Source organism: Chenopodium album, chromosome 11 (genome assembly GCF_948465745.1).
Source record: "Chenopodium album chromosome 11, dcCheAlbu1.1, whole genome shotgun sequence".
Classification (NCBI taxonomy): domain Eukaryota; kingdom Viridiplantae; phylum Streptophyta; class Magnoliopsida; order Caryophyllales; family Amaranthaceae; genus Chenopodium; species Chenopodium album.
The window spans coordinates 11,749,297-11,767,720 of record NC_137844.1 but is presented as its reverse complement, the minus strand read 5'-3'; the positions used below and the strand labels follow the sequence as shown (position 1 = coordinate 11,767,720).

Genomic DNA, 18,424 nt, shown 5'->3' with positions numbered 1-18,424 from the left:
ATTGCTTTATCATTAATATTATGTCGTACTAATATATTTTTGAATTAATGCACAAGAATGATTTGCTAATGACTACTATGATTCCAATAATATCAAGTACTTTGAAATGACAAACTAATTGGTTAAAATGACACTGATGATTAAAAGGAATAATTAATGATGTTGAAGTTTTGTTAGCTATCACAATTATAATCTGAATTAATGGAATAAAGTGATTAGTTCAATCAACAAAAGATTAGAAATTTAGAATAGAGAATATTGGTAATTCTACATCAGAATTGTTTTGTGCAAAAAGTGCTACAAAGTTCTAATGAGGGAAAATTCATGTGAATAACTACAGGTTTGATCAACTTTTTCTCATAACCTCACTTTGTAGGGCCAATTAACCAGATTGGTTAAAAAAAAAACTTTGCGACAATTTTTTATACCAAATTGTCGTTGGAGTTATTATTTTTTTTTTCCCAATTATCGTGAGAGGTCTTGTTTATTTACCAGTCTGTTCAATTGTCCCCCTTTATAGATTATATTCAACCCGTTAAACTGTACCATCCCTCTTTTCTTAAATCATTAGTTTGACTAACACATTTGCCAAGTTATAACTTTTTTATTTTTCTATTAGTAAAAATTGTAGCAAAATTAAAAATATGAAAATGGACATTGTTATTAATCTAATCATTTATTATATAATACTTTGTAATATTTATTTATTTTATAATATTAAAAAATAAAAATCAAGTGATTGTATATGAATAGTGTAGAAGTTAAAATGATGCATTTAAAAACAAACAGGAAGAGTATTTGTTACAATTAAATATAAAACTATTAGTTGATAAATAAACTGTATATTTCTTAGAGTTAAATGCGAAATTCCCACTTGATAAACGTTGCTATGTTTATGAAGGAGATAAACACGAAATTTCACTTCCCTCGGCACCATATCATCATCCTCCACCCCCATAACTGAACTTTCTTTACACTTATTGACACCATTAACTATTCCACTCAATAACAAAAAATGCACAGATTCGTATCATCAGTGAAGATAACAGGACAATACATAATAGGATGGGAGTCAACTGCACGGCCGTAAGAAAGATAAATGGCCTCCTATTAAATTAGTCACGAAAAAAGTTGAAAATTTAACCATTTATGAACAGCTGCAATAATGGTTTCAACTTAACAGCTTCAATAATGGTTTCAACTCCCATTTAACTTTCATAAATGCAGTACAACTTCAGTATAAATGTACGCAAAATTGGGGTATGGTTATCCTCAAGTCCGCAACCTTCTCCTCATAAGCTCCACAAAGAGGTCATCTCCCTGAGCCAAATACTGCTACTACTAGCAACACTACCTGCTTCCGAAAGCAAAACTCGAAACACAGCCGAACCCGATATTTCACATAGTGGTTCACCCGTTTTACAGCCAAGAAAAATGGATTCAAGGCTCAAAATAAAAACAGGTTATGAAGAGGAAGTGGGAGATGAACCTGTGTCTCCTACAGGACAGTACTTCAACAGTAATACCTTATCAGTTCGCATCCTATCAATAATGGAATCCGAAGATCCCATTGACGATTCCTGCGCAATATCATTACTTCAGGATCTCTTCCTTCCCATCAATCCAAGATTTTCATCCATTATGGTAACTCAATTCTCATTGCCTTTGTTTCTTGCTAACCACCTTGACATCAAAATATCAAGATTTCCCGAGTTTCAGACAATTATAACTGATTTTTTGAATTGATGTCGAATATAAAACAGGTATTTGATAAAACAGGGGTAAAACAATGGAAGAGGGTGGAGGTGAACATTCCAGAGCATCTTCATATTCCCAGCTTCCCAGAGGGCTTGTCATTAGAAGAATATGACGACTATTTTGACAAATATATAACTGAGATTGCTATGAAGCCATTTCCAAAAGACAAGCCGTTATGGGAAGCTCACATCATTAAGTACCCGACAACCAAAGCAGCCGGACACCTCATCTTCAAGCTTCACCACGCGCTTGGTGATGGCTTCTCTCTAATGGGAGCACTTCTTTCCTGTATGCAACGAGCGGATGATCCTTCCCTTCCAGTAACCTTCCCATCAGTAAAATCAAGCTCAGAAGCTAACAGCAAAGCTGCGGATGAAGTAGGCTGTTTGCCAAAGACCATTTCAGCAATCTACAATACAACCTTAGATTATGGATTGAGTGTTCTGAAGAGCAGTTTAATTGCTGATGATAAAACACCAATTAGGTCTGGGGATGAGGGCGTGGAATTCCATCCAGTACAGATCTCTACAGTAGCATTGTCCCTGGATCAAATCAGACAAATCAAAACAGCGATAGGAGTGGTAAGATTTTCTTTACTTGACTTTTATAAGCTATATATCTGTTTGCCTAATCCTTTATCTCAAACGGGAGAGGGGAGGTTTGATAGACACTATGTCGTTGCAGCATATAAAAGTTTCCTCAAATGCATCTGTTAATTACATTTAATGATGCACTTTAAACAATAGACAAGTATGCAGAGTACAATTTCACAGAAATTAGAAACCTGTCTGACAGTAAAATAATTTATACACCTCCGTTATTTTTAGTTGCATCACTTAGAAAATTGTAGACGCCAAAGCAAATTTTGGAGATGAGAGAGAATAAAAAAAAATGGACCCATGAGATAGGAATGTGATAGAGAGATTTTATTACCTAAAAAGGAAAGTGATAATTTGAAATTTCCGTTTTAGGAAAGTGATGCAACTAAAAAGAAACAGAGGAAGAACAAAAATCTATCTAATGCAGTCAGAACAGAGTAGTACCACAATAAACAATATAGGTTGGACCAAAATAGCCTAATGTAACAAGGGTAATCAAAATTGAACGGAACTCATTACACTTCATCATACTAGTTGGCCATGGTAATAGCGCAGGAAAAAGAAAATGGTACGTCAGTAACAGAAGGCATTAAGCATAATCCATTCTAATGTTGAAGTCCAAGTAATATATCAGTATTTTAATGTTACAAGTATCACATTTTCTGATAGATAAATATGGAATAAGAATTTTTATTTTAAGTGTGCCTATTTTGAAATGGACTAAAGATAAATGATGCAACTCTAACACTATTAGTCTACTCCTGCAGACAATAAATGATGTGTTTACTGGCATAATCTTTCTTGGGACTCGATTATATATGCAATCAACAGGAAAAGGATTCAGCAATTCCGAATCAACAGCATTAGTGCTGCTCAACACTCGAAACATCAATGGTTACAAGTCGGTTGACGAAATGATTAAAGCTGACTCAGATTCGAAATGGGGAAACCAGTTTGCATTTATGCATGTCACATTACCTGAATTAATTAATAATTCTTCCAACCCCCTCGAATTTATCTCTGAAGCACAGAAAATCATTAAGAGGAAGAGAAATTCTTTGGCAGTTTATCTCACTGGTCAGAGCCTGGAGCTTTTAAGGAAATGCAGAGGCCCTGAGGTGCGTGTAACTTCACTATGTTAATGCTGTCTTGTTCAAATTGTTTTGTAACTATGCTAAATGCTAATAATCATATTCCTTAACAACAAAAATTTCAGTCACAGATCAAGCAATGACTTTCTGAAAATGAAACTCAACATCAGCTTGATAACATCAAGCTGCAAAAATATCAACTAAAAAGAGTTAAAGCATTCATTAGTTACATAAGAGAGAAGCACTTTATAGACTACTCATTAATAGCAAACAACTAGAGCAATATACAGGCAAAAGAATCCAACCATTTTTAAGTTGAATATGTCTTCCTCCTGACAAACTGCATAAGCCATTCATTAATTTGCTATAAGAGTATAAGGTCATAGATTAAGAAAATAAAAAAATTATTTTCAATTATGTAGGTCATGCCCTAGCTTAATGTGCAGTAATGCATCTCCATCATCAACATGGTCTTGTTCCTTTATTAATTTCATTTCAACTAACAGACACTCATAAACTTTCACATGACATGATATAAATGAAACATCCCACATAAAGCATATTATAACCCTAACATTTTGTCATACTATTAAATCAAGAAAGCTCTAAAAATCAAGCAGAAAATAGTTGACAATGTGTGAACACCTCATTCCCAAAAAGGCAAAATACACTAGGTACAATGGCACAAAGGCAACTAGATTTTTCAGAAAATCAAACCAATTCAGCAATGCCTAATGGCAAAAGACATGCATTGTTACAGGCACCATTTAGGAACTTGGGCAGTCTTCCTACCCAATTGTTATACTCTAGTTCTAAGTGCGTTACTATTAACACGACTGCATAAGATTCTTTAGTTTTTATCTGCTGCTCCACCCCCCCCCCCCCCCACCCCTCTCCCTCCCTAATCATATTATTATGACGTGTTTCCATTACCAGGCTATCAAATTGAACTACACTGAAAGAATTAATTTAAAGGTGTGACCATTTATCTTTTCAGGCAGCGGCTGGATTTATCCATAGTACACTGCAGAAATCAACCGTGACAATCTCAAATATGATTGGTCCAATTGAAAAAATGGCCTTAGCAAATCAACCATGCAAAGGCATGTATTTCATGGTCGTTGGTGTTCCTCAGGTAAGCTACACAGAGAAAGAGGGGAAACAGAATGCTGGATTCTTTTTTTTTTTGTGCTACTGGATTTCAGAAAAAATGATATAACAAAGCATAGAAAATAACAAACACTGGAAACAATTCTAATTCTATTTAGAGAATCTTACGCAACTGATTGTGCTAGCTGCAGGAAGAGGGGGGGGGGGGGGGGGGGGGGGGGGGGGGGGGTTCATAACTGCACAATACTGAGTACAACGCATCACATTCACTCTCTTTCAAGAAGCTTAAACAAGCAATAAATTTACTACCTTAATTTGCATTTTCCTTTTCACTTCCAGCATCGCAGCTAATTAGGGTCCTTCCACGCCACCTGTAAAAAGATCCTTCAATTTTCATAGTATATCAGTTAAAATCGTCTAAGGTGCTGGAATAACCCACATCACAATGATCATGTATCACACAAAGTAGTACAACTGTTTCAGTTGGAATCAGAGAGACAAATTATTTTCTTAATATCAAAGCTACCTAGAGTTCCCATTATCATTACGCTTAAACAATAGTATATATTTATAAGATTTATTCCACTTTACTCACAAATAATACACAAATATAAAGGCACTGTAAAAAGAATTTACAAACAAATCTTGATGTTGTACTGATGATTCTACAAACTTGCAGAGCCTAACAATAACAGTTTTGAGTTACATGCGGACATTGAGGATTGCAGTAGGCGTTGAAAAAGGCTATATAGACGGTGCAGAAGTTCAACTCATGCATAGAGGATGCTTTTCAGCTGATTTACAAGGCATCCGTTAAGAATCCCTAAACATAGATTGTACCGAGAAGTTAGATTTGATTGTACTCTGGCAAGATGACTTTATTCTGGCAAAGGAGGATTTTATTATACTTCATCATTATTGAATAATCAGGCTGTTTTTGCGGACATTGAGGATTGCAGTAGGCGTTGGAAGGAAGATTGAATCTTTATCATCGAAAACAGAAGCAAAAGAAAATGATAGTCTGTTTCATTTTGTAAAACTTTACTTTTTTATCATATTTTTGCATGGAATTGATTGTTTCTATTATACATTCTGCATTGGTTCTCAAATGAAGAAGTTTGTCAAAAATGGAAACTAAATTCACATTCATCTAGATAATTTCCAAACACACATACCAATGAAAACAGCTTGCCACACATCCATGGAGTAGGGGTGCAAATGAGCCGATACACTCATTAACCACTTACGAACAAGCCTCAGTGCAAGGAATCAAACTACCCCCTCTCCCAACCTCTCATTACTTCTATCACAAAGGGTTAAGGCAAAGCAGTAATTGGAAGTTGACAATGTAATCACAAAAAACAGTTACAAGGATAAGCAAGGAATTAGTCAGAAGTTTGATAAAAAGTCGAGTGAAGAGTAAGCCAGCCAGTCAAGAAGCTGTAATAAAATGAAGAGAATAACTTTTGTGATTCTAGAAAGTTGTGCTTTCCAGCTTAGAGCTATTAGGGGGAGAACTCTTATTACAGCTTCAATCAAAATCCAGCTTAGAGCTATTGAGTTCTTAGCAATTGGTCAAAGCTCGGTCAATACACATTTGTTAAGTTTTATAAACAACCTCGAATAAAAATTTGAAATTCATTTTTTTAAAAAAAAAAAAAAGCCAAGCTCAGATAACTTCATGTTAGACTTGTCAACGTTTGTGAGCAACCCGCTTAAGTGCATTTGTAAGCATACTAATGTTGGAGTATAGCTAGATTAAATAATGTTCAATCTCGGAAAAGAAAAAATCAACATTTCAAATTACTCTAGTATCTATTTATAAATCAAAAGTTTCGTTACACATGAATATTTGGGCAATATGGACCTTTTTACAAAAGTGATTTTAAAAAAACAAAACTTGAATTAAATTAGATACTTGTATAGAAACTTTAGAGAATTGTATTTAAGGTAATCTAAGGGTCATTTATTTTATCAAGTTGGAGATGAATCTTAAATTAAAAAGAGCACGTTTGTGAACAAAACACGAAGAAGAAAAACTCTACATGAGCCATGTTTTGAACAAGAATTTTCAAAGCTCGTTCAAGCTTAATTATACTTTTAAAGCAATAAACTTTATCAAGTTTACTCGAATTGACTAAAAAACGGCTTGGCTTCATTAGGAGTAGATATGTGTACTATTGTTTTCATTTAAAACTTGCTTGAATTGGGGGTAATGTGTGTTAAGGAGCAGCAAAAGAACCAAAGAAAAAGGTTGTGGTGGTGGATAGGATTAGCTATGGATTGTGTAAGGAGGGTAGAAATGAGGAAACCATAAGTGTAACTTTGGGATGATAGTCACGAGGCGTTTGCAAAAACAAAGGAAAAGGGTATTAAATCAAGAAAGGGATAGGAGGGAAAAGGAAGGTAAGACCCTTAGAAGTTTGATTAAAGAGAAGAAAGGGAATGGAGTCATAGATGATGATGTAAACATACCCGCCCTAGAAATATTTAGAACTAAGTGAGATTTGACATATAGTTTGATTAAAAAGAAGAAAGGGAATGGAGTAATAGATTTAAGTTTACTAGTGCATTTATTTTTGTTTGCATTGATAGATGGTAAATGAGAGTGTTTGAGCATCCAAATTTTCAGTTTTATTTGGGAAATTGGTATATACATATGTGAATGTAAAGATGTTATCGTTTTTTCTGCTTTATAATTAACGATTATAAGTTATTTTTTCTTGTTTTCCTGTAAATCTAGGAGCATGTCTGTCATCTGGAAGACACACACTGAGGCTTTTTCTTCTACTCCCTCCGTCCCTTAATGATAGTCCCTTCTGGGCAATTTTCACGGGAATTAATAAACATAAATAAAAGTAGTAAAAGTACATTGAAAAGGTAAATTTACATGGGTATGCAAAAAAGTAGAGAGAGAAAGTAATAAAAGTACATAGAAAAGCAAAATTTACATGGGAAAGTTAAATTTGCACAAATATTGTTGTAAATTGGAGAGAATTTTGGTAAAAATTTGATATTAATGGTACTTGAAAAAAGCAAATGAGACTATCAATTTGGGACTAAAAATTGGCCATAAGAGACTATCAATATGGGACGGAGGGAGTATTTGCTAATTAAAAGAGAGTTATTCTGGTTTATTTAACTCCCATTCCATCCAGTTCTTTGTTCTGATTTCCAGATAAGATTGTCAATTTTTCCACTAATCTTTAGCTCTTAGAACTATTGGACAAAAATCTTCATGATCCATGGATACATTGAAGAATTCAGCAGTTCTTATTATGTATAAGAGGTGAAAGTCATTCAGCTTAAATCTTAAATCAAATCCAAAATGAATTGGTAATTCAGATTGGACTATTATTCAAATCTAATTAAATTGGACTCAAACTCCATAAATCAGATATATTAATCTGATCGGATTGAGAATGTTTGGATCCATAAATCAAACAAACCAAAATAATTAAATTAATTAATTCTCTTTAAAATTTATAATATGTTGGTGTATTGTTTAACAAAATATATTTTGGTGTTATATATTATGACTTATTTATTTAACTCTTAAGATGGTTATGTAGGCCTTTAACACTTATGTAAGGCATGTGGATTAATGTTTAGGTTTGTAAGCATTAGTTTTCATTTCTTTAATAATGGAAAAAAAAGGTTCATGGGTCATTATAATAAAAATAAACAAATAAGTATAACGAGAAGTTTATATTAATTTTGATTTTTGCATTGGATTCAAATTAGCTAGTTCTAGAGCAAATTGGATCAAATTGGACTCGGTGAAATCGGGAATGGATTGAGCTCAAGTTCCAAAATGGTATTTATTTCAAATGGATTGGACTTTTCCCATATCCAAACCAAAACCAAACTTTGCTCCTATTAGTAATAAGCAAAGTAGTCCTTCCACTATGTCATGTCACCAAAGATTTATGTTGTCTAACAATAGGGAATACAATAAGGAAGAGATCTTCAAGTTGTTGCCTTCCCAAGTCAGGCCCATTGCACTAAGAAAATTGCAATGAATCTGCAGCTTCCACCCATTACATTGACATACAGCAGGAGACACAAGCAACGGCAGCAGGACAACACCAACAACCCTCCACTACATGCTCAAGCAACGACACTAAAGCTGCAGAAGGCAAACTTGGCAGATTTGGCCTATTGGCCTTAGTTACTGTGGTAACTTTGGATGGAGACAAATATTAGTAAAGTTAGTAATTAAGGCTCTTGCCAACTCTTGTAGTGTAGTAGTAGTATAAATAGTAGTTGTCCCTAAGGTAGAAGGTATCCAGAAATTATGTTGAGAAATTGAGAGTAATGGCCTAAAGCCATTGACGTTGTACGCAAGCCTTGAGCTAATCTGTCCAAATTACAATCTTCCGACCTATTTATTTGTCTTTCACGCTAGTCCGTTGCAGTTCATATCAAAGCCGACATGGCGCCGACGCCACTGACGGTGACCCCCGAGCGAGTGGCCGCACTTGAAGAGAAGGTAGAAGAGATTCTTGAAAGGATCGGGGATGGAGAAAATTATATCCAACAAACTCTGATGCAGAGTCAGGCAGAGGAGGCTCGCAAAAATCGTGACGCCATAGACGACGTGAGGCAAAAGCTGGAGGCCCGTGTTGACCGATTCCGAGAGGAGCAAAACCAACAGAACGCCGTGATGAAAGGGAACCAAGACAAGTTCTTCGAGGAAATCAAAACGATGATGGCAGCCTTGCAGAACAGGGGAAAGGGAATGTTCGCGACGGAGGAAGAGGTGGAGCAACTGGTTGGAGGTGGTAATTTCAACAAACCACCATTAGGTCCTGTTGGTTTCAATGGACTCAGGTTTGGCAACTAGGATCCCGGTGCCGGAGGTGGGTTTCGAAATTTCAACCACGACTCACAAGAGGACCGCGGAAATTGGAAATATAGGAAGTTGGAGATGCCGACCTTCAACGGTTCCGACCCTGACGGTTGGATCCTCCGGGGAGAACAATACTTCTAATTTTACCGATTGACGGAGACGGAAAGTTTGCAGGCCGCGATAGTGGCTATGGATGGAGACGCACTCCGATGGTATCAATGGGAAAGCCGACGCCGACCACTGATTGGGTGGGAGGATCTCAAAACTCGAATCTTAAATCAATTCCGGCGGTGAACGCGGGGAGTTTGCACGAATAATGGCTCGCGGTGGAACAGACCACCACTGTCGTGGAGTATAGGAGGATTTTCATCGAAGATGGATATCCCGGAGAGTATCATGAAAGGTCAGTTCATTGATGGACTTAAGGAGGAGATCAAGTCTGAAATTCGAATGTTAAAACCCATTAACACTCGAAGATGCCATGGATTTGGCTATTCGGGTCGAAGAAAGGAACCGGGTCAGCCACCTCAAGGAAACGGGTGGGGAGTTCTCAAGACCCGAACCCTATTCGTATTTTAATCGGAGCCCCGCCACAACTTTACTAGGAGTTAGGCCAGCCCGAACTTCAGCCCCATTCAACCCAATTTTTAACCCCTCAAAAGCCAACCCACAAAATAGCCATCCACAAAATACCCATACCCCTCAAACTTCAGTAGCTTCTGTTAATCATCCACGAGTTCAACTCATTTCAATGGTGAAGTCCAACGACTAACAAATCGGGAAATACAAGAAAAGAAGGCGAAGGGACTTTGCTTTAGGTGCGACGGTCGGTGGACGGGACCCACCCACATGTGCACCGCCAAAGGGCTGAGCGTGTTGTTAGTGGAGGAGGACAAGGAGGACGAGACAGGGGAGTTTATGGCATTGGAAGCTCCGACGATTGAAGAAGAACAGGTTCCGGCCACCATCTCTATGTGTTCAATCGTGGGGTTGACTAACCCGAAGACGATGAAACTAACTAGTGAAATCAATGGGAAACCGGTGGTTGTGATGATTGATCCTGGCGCCACCCACAATTTCATCTCTCTTAAGGCGGTGGAGGAGTTGAGAATTCCGGGAAAGTAACTTTGGGGTGTCCTTATGCAATGGAGAGACTATTAAAGGGCAGGGTCAATGCATGGGGGTCCAATTGAAGGTTAATGAAGAACTGACAATTGAGGAAGAGTTCTTACCTCTTCACTTGGGTAATACAGACGTGATACTTGGTGTACAATGGCTGGAAAAGCTCGGCCCAGAGATGACAAACTGGAAATTTCAGGAAATGAGCTTCACAATAGGGGGAGGGTGATTAAAATTAAGGGCAATCCTAGCCCAGCTCGTACGGACATCACTCTAAAGGCTATGATTCGAACCTTGAAGAAAGAGAAAGAGGGACTGTTGATTGAGATGAATCAGCTTGAGGAGAAGACGGAACAAGCAGTCAATGAACCCCCGAAATTTTTGCTAGAAGTGCTAGAGGAGTTCAAGGGGGTGTTCGAGGATCCCAAGGGGCTGCCACCTGTTAGGGGACACGAACACGCTATCATACTCAAGGAGGGTAGCAATCCCGTGAGTGTTCGGCCATATCATTATCCACAATTTCAGAAAGATAAGATCGAAAGGTTGATCGGAGAGATGCTAGCGGCAGGAATTATACGGCCTTCGACGAGTCCTTTCTCGAGCCCGGTTCTTCTAGTGAAGAAGGACGGGTCTTGGCGTTTTTGTGTGGATTATAGGGCTCTAAACAAAGAGATCGTGCCGGACAAATACCCCATTTCGGTGATCGATGAGTTGTTAGACGAATTACATGGGGCTCGAATTTTTTCTAAGCTCGACCTCAAAGCCGGCTACCATCAAATTCTAGTGAGGCCGGAAGACACTCCTAAAACCGCGTTTCGGACACACAAAGGCCATTACGAGTTCCTCTAATGCCCTTCGGCCTAACAAACGCTTCGGCTACTTTCCAACCCTTAATAAAAGAGGTATTTTGTCCATTTTTACGCAAATTTGTACTTGTGTTTATTGACGACATACTTGTGTACAGTGCTAGCAAAGAAGAGCACATTCAACAATTGAAGCAAGTCTTGGCCAGATTGACAGAACACACTCTGTTTGCCAACATGAAGAAATGCGAATTTGGGAAGGAAGTAGTGGCCTACTTGGGCCATGTCATCTCAAAGGAAGGAGTGACTGTTGATCAGGAGAAGCCCACTCCCAAACCCTTAAAGGATTTAAGGGGCTTCTTGGGCCTCACGGGCTACTATTGAAAATTCATAAGCCACTATGCCCATGTTGCCTAACCTTTAACGGATCAACTCAGGAAGGATAACTTTGGGTGGTTTAAGGAAGCTGATTCGGCTTTCGCGAAATTGAAGAGCGCCATGACTTCAGCCCTAGTATTAGTGATGCCGGATTTTAAGAAGCCCTTCGTGGTGGAGTCCGATGCTTCGGGCTTCGGTCTCGAGACGGTGTTGATGCAAGAAGGGAGGTCGGTGGCCTATTTTAGCAAGGTTCTAGGACCCGGGGGAAGGAGCAAATCGATCTATGAAAAGGAGTTGATGGCGGTATGTTTGGCCGTCCAAAAATGGAAGCACTACCTACTAGGGAGGAGATTCATAGTTAGAAGTGACCAACAAAGTTTCAAGTACATTGCTCAACAACGGGAGGTGGGCACGGAATACCAAAAGTGGGTGAGAAAGCTGATCGGGTTCGACTTCGACTTGCAATATAAGCCGGGGATTCGAGAGAATCAGGTGCTGCGGAAATTAAAACAAGAAACCGAGGAAGGAGAAGGAGGGCTTGGGTATACGGTAGAGGATGGGCAGTTGCTTTACAAAGGGAGACTGGTAATTCCAAGGAATTCGAAGTGGAAGGGGGCCCTATGTAAGGCATACCACGATTCACCCGACGGAGGCCACACCGGAGATACCAAGACCTACCTGAGGTTGGCCGGAGAATGGTTTTGGCTGGTATGCACAAGGATGTGACGGAGTATGTCCGAAATTGCGGGGTGTGTCAGCGAAACAAACAATCCCAACAATCTTCGGCAGGGCTTTTGCAACCACTTCCCATTCCCGAGAGAATTTGGGAAGATATTTCCATGGACTTTATCGAGGGACTACCGAAATCGAAGGGGATTGACACGATACTGGTGGTTGTGGATAGACTATCAAAGTACGCCCACTTCGTAGGGTTAAAGCATCCATTCACGGCCTATGGTGTGGCGGAGGTGTTTATGAAGGAAATAGTGAGGTTGCACGGTGTTCCCATCAGCATTGTTACGGATAGGGACCGAATTTTTGTGAGCAAATTTTGGAGAGAGCTTTCCTGGTTGCAAGGGACAGACCTTAAGAAAAGCACCTCATACCACCCCCAAACCGACGGCCAGACTGAGGTGGTGAACAAACGGTTGGAAACCTATATAAGGTGTTTTGCACGGGACCAACCCAAGGCGTGGGTTGGGTGGCTACCTTGGGCAGAATACTCATATAATAGCGCCACTCACTCATCCACTCAAGTCTCCCCATTTAAGGCAGTATATGGGCGAGACCCCCCCCCCCCCCGAACTTACGAGGATGGGATTGAGCCAGACTACAGTGGACACCGTGGAAGAGCTCTTACAAGGAAGAGATGTGATGCTGGATGAACTCAAGCTCAATTTGGCACGTGCACAGCAAATTATGAAGGCAAATTCTAATTCAAAGAGGAGAGAAGTCGAATTTCAGGTGGGAGAGATGGTGTTTCTTAAGTTGCAGCCCTATCGGCAGCGCTCTCTCGCAAGGAGACCGTTTGAGAAGCTCGCTGCACGTTTCTACGGGCCATTCGAGGTAATTCAAAGAGTAGGGAAGGTGGCGTATAAGCTAGCATTACCCGAGCAGTGTAAGTTGCATCCTGTATTCCATGTTTCTCAACTCAAACAGGCATTGGGAAACAACCTGAGCGCACCTAACATTCCTGCCCAAATTACTCCAGAACTGGAGTTAGTGGTGGAACCAGGGGAAGTGTTGGACAGCAGGCCGAAGTTGGGAGGAAAGGATGGCACTGATGTTCTCATTCAATGGCAAGGGCTGCCCGCATTTGAGGCTACTTGGGAAGATGCAGCAGCAATCCAAGAGAAATTCCCAGCTTTTCACCTTGAGGACAAGGTGGCGCTTTTGTTGGTGGGGGGGGGGGTATTGCAATGAATCCGCAGCCTCCACCCATTACATTGACATACAGCAGGAGACACAAGCAGCGGCAGCAGGACAACACCAACAACCCTCCACTACATGCTCAAGCAACGGCACTAAAGCTGCAGAAGGCAGACTTGGCAGATTTGGCCTATTGTCCTTAGTTACTGTGGTAACTTTGGATGGAGACAAATATTAGTAAAGTTAGTAATTAAGGCTCTTGCCAACTCTTGTAGTGTAGTAGTAGTATAAATAGTAGTTGTCCCTAAGGTAGAAGGTATCCAGAAATTATGTTGAGAAATTGAGAGTAATGGCCTAAAGCCATTGACGTTGTACGCAAGCCTTGAGCTAATCTGTCCAAATTACAATCTTCCGACCTATTTATTTGTCTTTCACGCTAGTCCGTTGCAAAAATCTTCCAAGTAAATAAATTATCAAAGAGTATAGATATCAAATAAGAAGCATCTCTACAGGAATAATGCATAATTTTGCACAGTATAAATACAGGGCACTTTCGTTCTCTTTTCAGTTAAGTGTCCTTTTTTGTAACAGTCTTGAGGTTTTTGTAAGTGTCCTATTGTCATAAGAGCTAGGCAGCATGTTAAGAAGTGATAATCTAAGAATTTCGCATTTATGTTAAGAAGCATTTCTCTAAACAAAAGTTATTAGATATTCCACTCTCACCAGCACCTTAAATTTTGAAATTTATTTGGCAGTCTAAAATTCATTTAACTATAGCTATGTAGCATACTTACAAAGTTACAAGGACATCAACAAAGAGGATGGATTCTTGAATCAAAGCACAAATAAAAGAACTACATGCAGGGAGAAAACTAATATTCTAATAATAACAATGCAGATAGTTGCTGTAGTTCAAAGTTTGGAATGATAGCTACAACTCAGTAAGAGAGTTTGACAAACAAAAGAATAAAGTAATAATAAAAGATTTTTCCAGGAAGTAATGCTGCAAGCTAATAAATTGTGCGGAAAATGCATTACAAGGGGCACCCTGCTACAATCAATAAATTCAAGACATCGCAAACCAACTTTCAATCAATAACTATTTTTCTCAAATTATACTAGGTCCATTTTCACTTGTTTTACATCATTGTTATCCACCATCGTAATTATACTTTTATTGAAATTCATTCTGTCCGCCAGATGACCAGCTGAGGTGGTGGAAGGGGAGTGGGGGTCAGAGAATGATAATGAAACGATAAAAAAGGAATCAGCAGTGCAAATACCTGTTCCCATATGATTCTTCTAAAAATGCATCCAGCTTAAAAGACTTCTTTTCATTTCCCGCTTGCTCAATGTAGGAGACATGATGTGAACAACCTGCTACACTGAAAGCAAAAGCAAACCATAAATGTCATGGAGAAAACACTGACCATTAGCCATTTATAGATCATTTTCCGAAGTAAGATAAGTTGTGACACATACTTGGTATACTTTAGAGTACATTGAATCTGTCAAATGAAGAATTTTGAATTTGGGGTCTGACTAGCGGCCAAAAAGATATAAGGGAAACAACTAACGCTGGCAATGGAAACTGTACCATTCCCACATTTTGTTAAAGTTGAGGTCAAGCTTCAAATTGCTGATTTGACATATAACTCAAAGCCATATATATCTTCTCTGTTTCAGGATGCAAATATTCACCAGCTTTTGTTAAAGTTGAGGTCAAGCTTCAAATTGATGATTTGACAGACAACTCAAAGCCATATATATCTCCTCTGTTTCAGGATGCAAATAATCACCAGCAATAAACTCATGATTAATGCCATGCAATTTGATCAAGCTACAAGCAGCATTCTTCGTGGTCCTTCTATTCCTTATGATACTCCGTGTCTAGGCAACATCCTCCCACATATCAGATGTGGCATAGATATCCACCATTACTGAGTAGAGACCGCCGTCTTCAGGGTTCAACTTCTGCACATGTTTAGCTGCTTCCTCAGCAATGTCAACCATACCATGTTTTCTGCAGCCAGCCAGCAAAGCTCCCCAGGTATAGATATCACCTTGAATCGGCATGTGTTCTATCATATCTAATGCTTCTCCAATTAAACCAGCACGTCCAAACAAATCAGCCATGCATCCATAGTGCTTCAATTCTCGACGAACACCGTAGATAGCCTCCATGTTTTGAAAAATTTTACGTGCTTCATTTATTAGACCTGCATGGCTGCATCCAACCAAAATTCCCAAGATGCTGACACCATCGGGTTGAACTCCTTCCTTTATCATCCGGGAGAAACAATCCAAGCATTTTCTGCCATAGCCATGTACAGCAAGGCCCATCAACAAAGCATTCCATGTAAACAAATTCTTGTCAGGACTTGATTCAAATATATTTACAGCATTCTCAACATAGCCACACTTGGCATACAAGTCCACCAAGCCAGTCGATAAAAAGGAATCCACTCGAATCCTGTTTTGAATTAAATATTCATGAACCGCGCTACCTTGCTCCAGATCTCCAAGTTGTGCACAGGCAGAAAGAACAGAAACCAGAGCAATGTTATCTGGACGAACACCAGATGGCGAACCAAGCAAGCTATTGAAGAGATCAATGGCTTCCTGGCATTCCTTCATATGTGCATACCCAGCAATCAGAGTACCCCACGAGACTGCATCACGAATAGCCATTTTATCAAAGAGCAGACGTGCTGTCTCAATGTCTCCGGCCTTTACAAAGCCATCAATCAATGCATTATAGGATATAATATCTTTATGGGTGCTTTCTTCAAACAACAAGCAAGCATCACCAAGGCTGCCCAACCTAGCATAGACATGAAGTATGGAATTGAGAACGTATATGTCAGAAATGAAGCCAGATTTCACGGTAAGGGAATGAAGGGAAGCAGAAGTTGAAGGTACTCGGAGATTAGTAGAGGCCTTGATGGCAAAAGGATAAGTGTGAAAGTCAGGAGGAATCGAAAAACGAAGCATATCTTTGAAGAGTATGAGGGCTGACGCAGGTGAAGAAAAGAGGTTCTGAATTCGCATCATTGTATTGTAGCAGAAAGTGGTTGGCGATCTGATAAGATTGAACACTGATATAGCAGTTTGTCCTATTAGAAGGAGCAAGGACACAATTTGAAGCAGCAAGGCGGGCAATTGTGAATAGAATGTTTGGAAGAAGAAAACAGGGTTGTAGAATGAAGAAGCCGGTAGTAATAGCATGAGCATGAATTTGATGAAGCTGGGGAAAGGTTTTACAATGCCTCAATGAATTTAATATGAAGTGTTTAGCCATTTACAAGATCATTTGTTTGTTACTCTCCAATTTCTTTTCTGCATGACACGGACTATGATGATGAGTTATTCTTCACCAAAGATTAAGCACTCAAGTACATTATGATGTTAACTTTCCACCACTGAATAACAGCTGCCGTAAAGCTGCCATCTCCAATATGTAGTCTGACACAAGAAAAAAAATGCGAGCTGCATCCCTATCGCGACCCAAGCAAAGGTTATTTCTATCATTATGCAGCACTGGACACTTCTACAACACAGAAAAAGCAAAGTCTGATTACATAAACAAAACAGAAGACAAACCTGCAACCACATTATCCAGTATTAACAGTAAATGTAATTGGCTAGCTAGGCTAGACAGCAATTAACAAACATGATCTCCAACCCCTCATGTTTACCTATTGGGTACTGAATTACTGAGTGCGGGCTACTTTGCAGTGAAAATTACTAAACGAGATCCCAGCAAAAATAATAATAGTTGTACAGCTTTCCAATACAGGGGCAAGGTTGCAAATGTTAGCTTCATATATTCTTCCTAAGAGAAACACACGCGCGCACACACACACACACACACACACACACATTTTCTTAAGCATGGCAAACTTATGTGAAACAAACACAAAACTACAATTCATCAATGCTGAAGCAAGAAAAAACAGATTTGGAAAAATTTTTAATCTTAACAGTATGAGAAACTGGACATGGAGCTAATCTACACAGCCTACTCTATGTTGCAAAACCACTCCAAATTGAGCCATGCTAATATACTATTAGGTTATGGATGGAAATCCTTGAAAAAAGGACATAATACATCTTCACAATAACAATCAGGAGAAAATAACTCGACCATCCTTAAACTAACAGGTGACTCAGCTATGTACTTATTGTATTTAAGCAAATACCTGCTATAATCTAGTAAATTAGTTACATACTATTGACAATACAAGAACCTAGCAAGGAAATGAGTCGTGTCAGACAAGGCCTTGTGCCAATCAGATCAGCAGGGGCTAATACAGCACGGCCTATAATCTGCTGGCCGTTCCTCAATAGGTCACCAAGTAAAAAGGACTAGTCCAGGCATGGCACAGCCCTTGAAGGTCATGCTGAGCCCCAACATGCTGAAAGAAGCTCAGAACAAGGAGCAAGGTGAAACCTTGAGCCTGCTTCACATTTATTGGGTGTGTTGTTTTATTGGAGGCATAGAGATGCTCAACATTAACATGCCAAGTCCTTTGAGCTAACGTGAACAAAACACTAGGCCACAATAGCCACATACCGCGGGCATTTCCTACAAAAGCAGTTCCGCGACAGTTACTATGACTGCAACCACATCAAGACTAATCTAAAAATCAAGGTTTTTAAATTTTGGCTAATGAATTTTTGAACTTCAATTATGTGTATAAAATTAAATTTTAAATGACATATATCACTTTTTATAAAGACACTAATCTCAACTATAACTCTATTTAATTTGTGTTTGTACAATAATCTGGGGCATCATCTAGGAGTGACAATAACTAGTTCTAATTTTTAAAAAAAAGCCTA

The 18,424-nt window shown here is 39.0% G+C and overlaps 1 protein-coding gene and 2 pseudogenes across 3 annotated transcripts; 2 read left to right on the top strand and 1 right to left on the bottom strand.

The window, feature by feature from the left end:
- Positions 1-755: 755 nt before the first annotated feature.
- LOC145567391 (pentatricopeptide repeat-containing protein At5g61800 pseudogene) lies at positions 756-17,530 on the bottom strand (annotated as a pseudogene). The gene is made up of 4 exons (XR_014095590.1): positions 15,062-17,530; positions 14,863-14,964; positions 4,868-4,929; positions 756-2,300 (listed from the first exon to the last, which is right to left on the bottom strand). The product of XR_014095590.1 is annotated as a pentatricopeptide repeat-containing protein At5g61800 pseudogene (transcript).
- On the top strand, positions 1,435-5,667 carry LOC145567392 (wax ester synthase/diacylglycerol acyltransferase 11-like; annotated as a pseudogene). The gene is made up of 5 exons (XR_014095592.1): positions 1,435-1,644; positions 1,764-2,339; positions 3,125-3,475; positions 4,446-4,583; positions 5,238-5,667. The product of XR_014095592.1 is annotated as a wax ester synthase/diacylglycerol acyltransferase 11-like (transcript).
- LOC145566292 (uncharacterized) lies at positions 13,025-13,782 on the top strand. The gene is made up of 2 exons (XM_081625754.1): positions 13,025-13,605; positions 13,671-13,782. Exons 1-2 carry the CDS (start codon positions 13,025-13,027, stop codon positions 13,780-13,782), a joined length of 693 nt encoding a protein of 230 aa, XP_081481880.1.
- Positions 17,531-18,424: the final 894 nt, after the last annotated feature.

What these genes read in the sequence shown, in the direction of transcription:
- LOC145566292 (XM_081625754.1), top strand. Translation starts at nt 13,025, where the DNA reads ATGGGATTGAGCCAGACTACAGTGGACACCGTGGAAGAGCTCTTACAA. An exon ending in GAGGACAAGGTGGCGCTTTT is followed by an intron (nt 13,606 to 13,670) that starts GTTGGTGGGGGG and finishes GACATACAGCAG; the next exon opens with GAGACACAAGCAGCGGCAGC.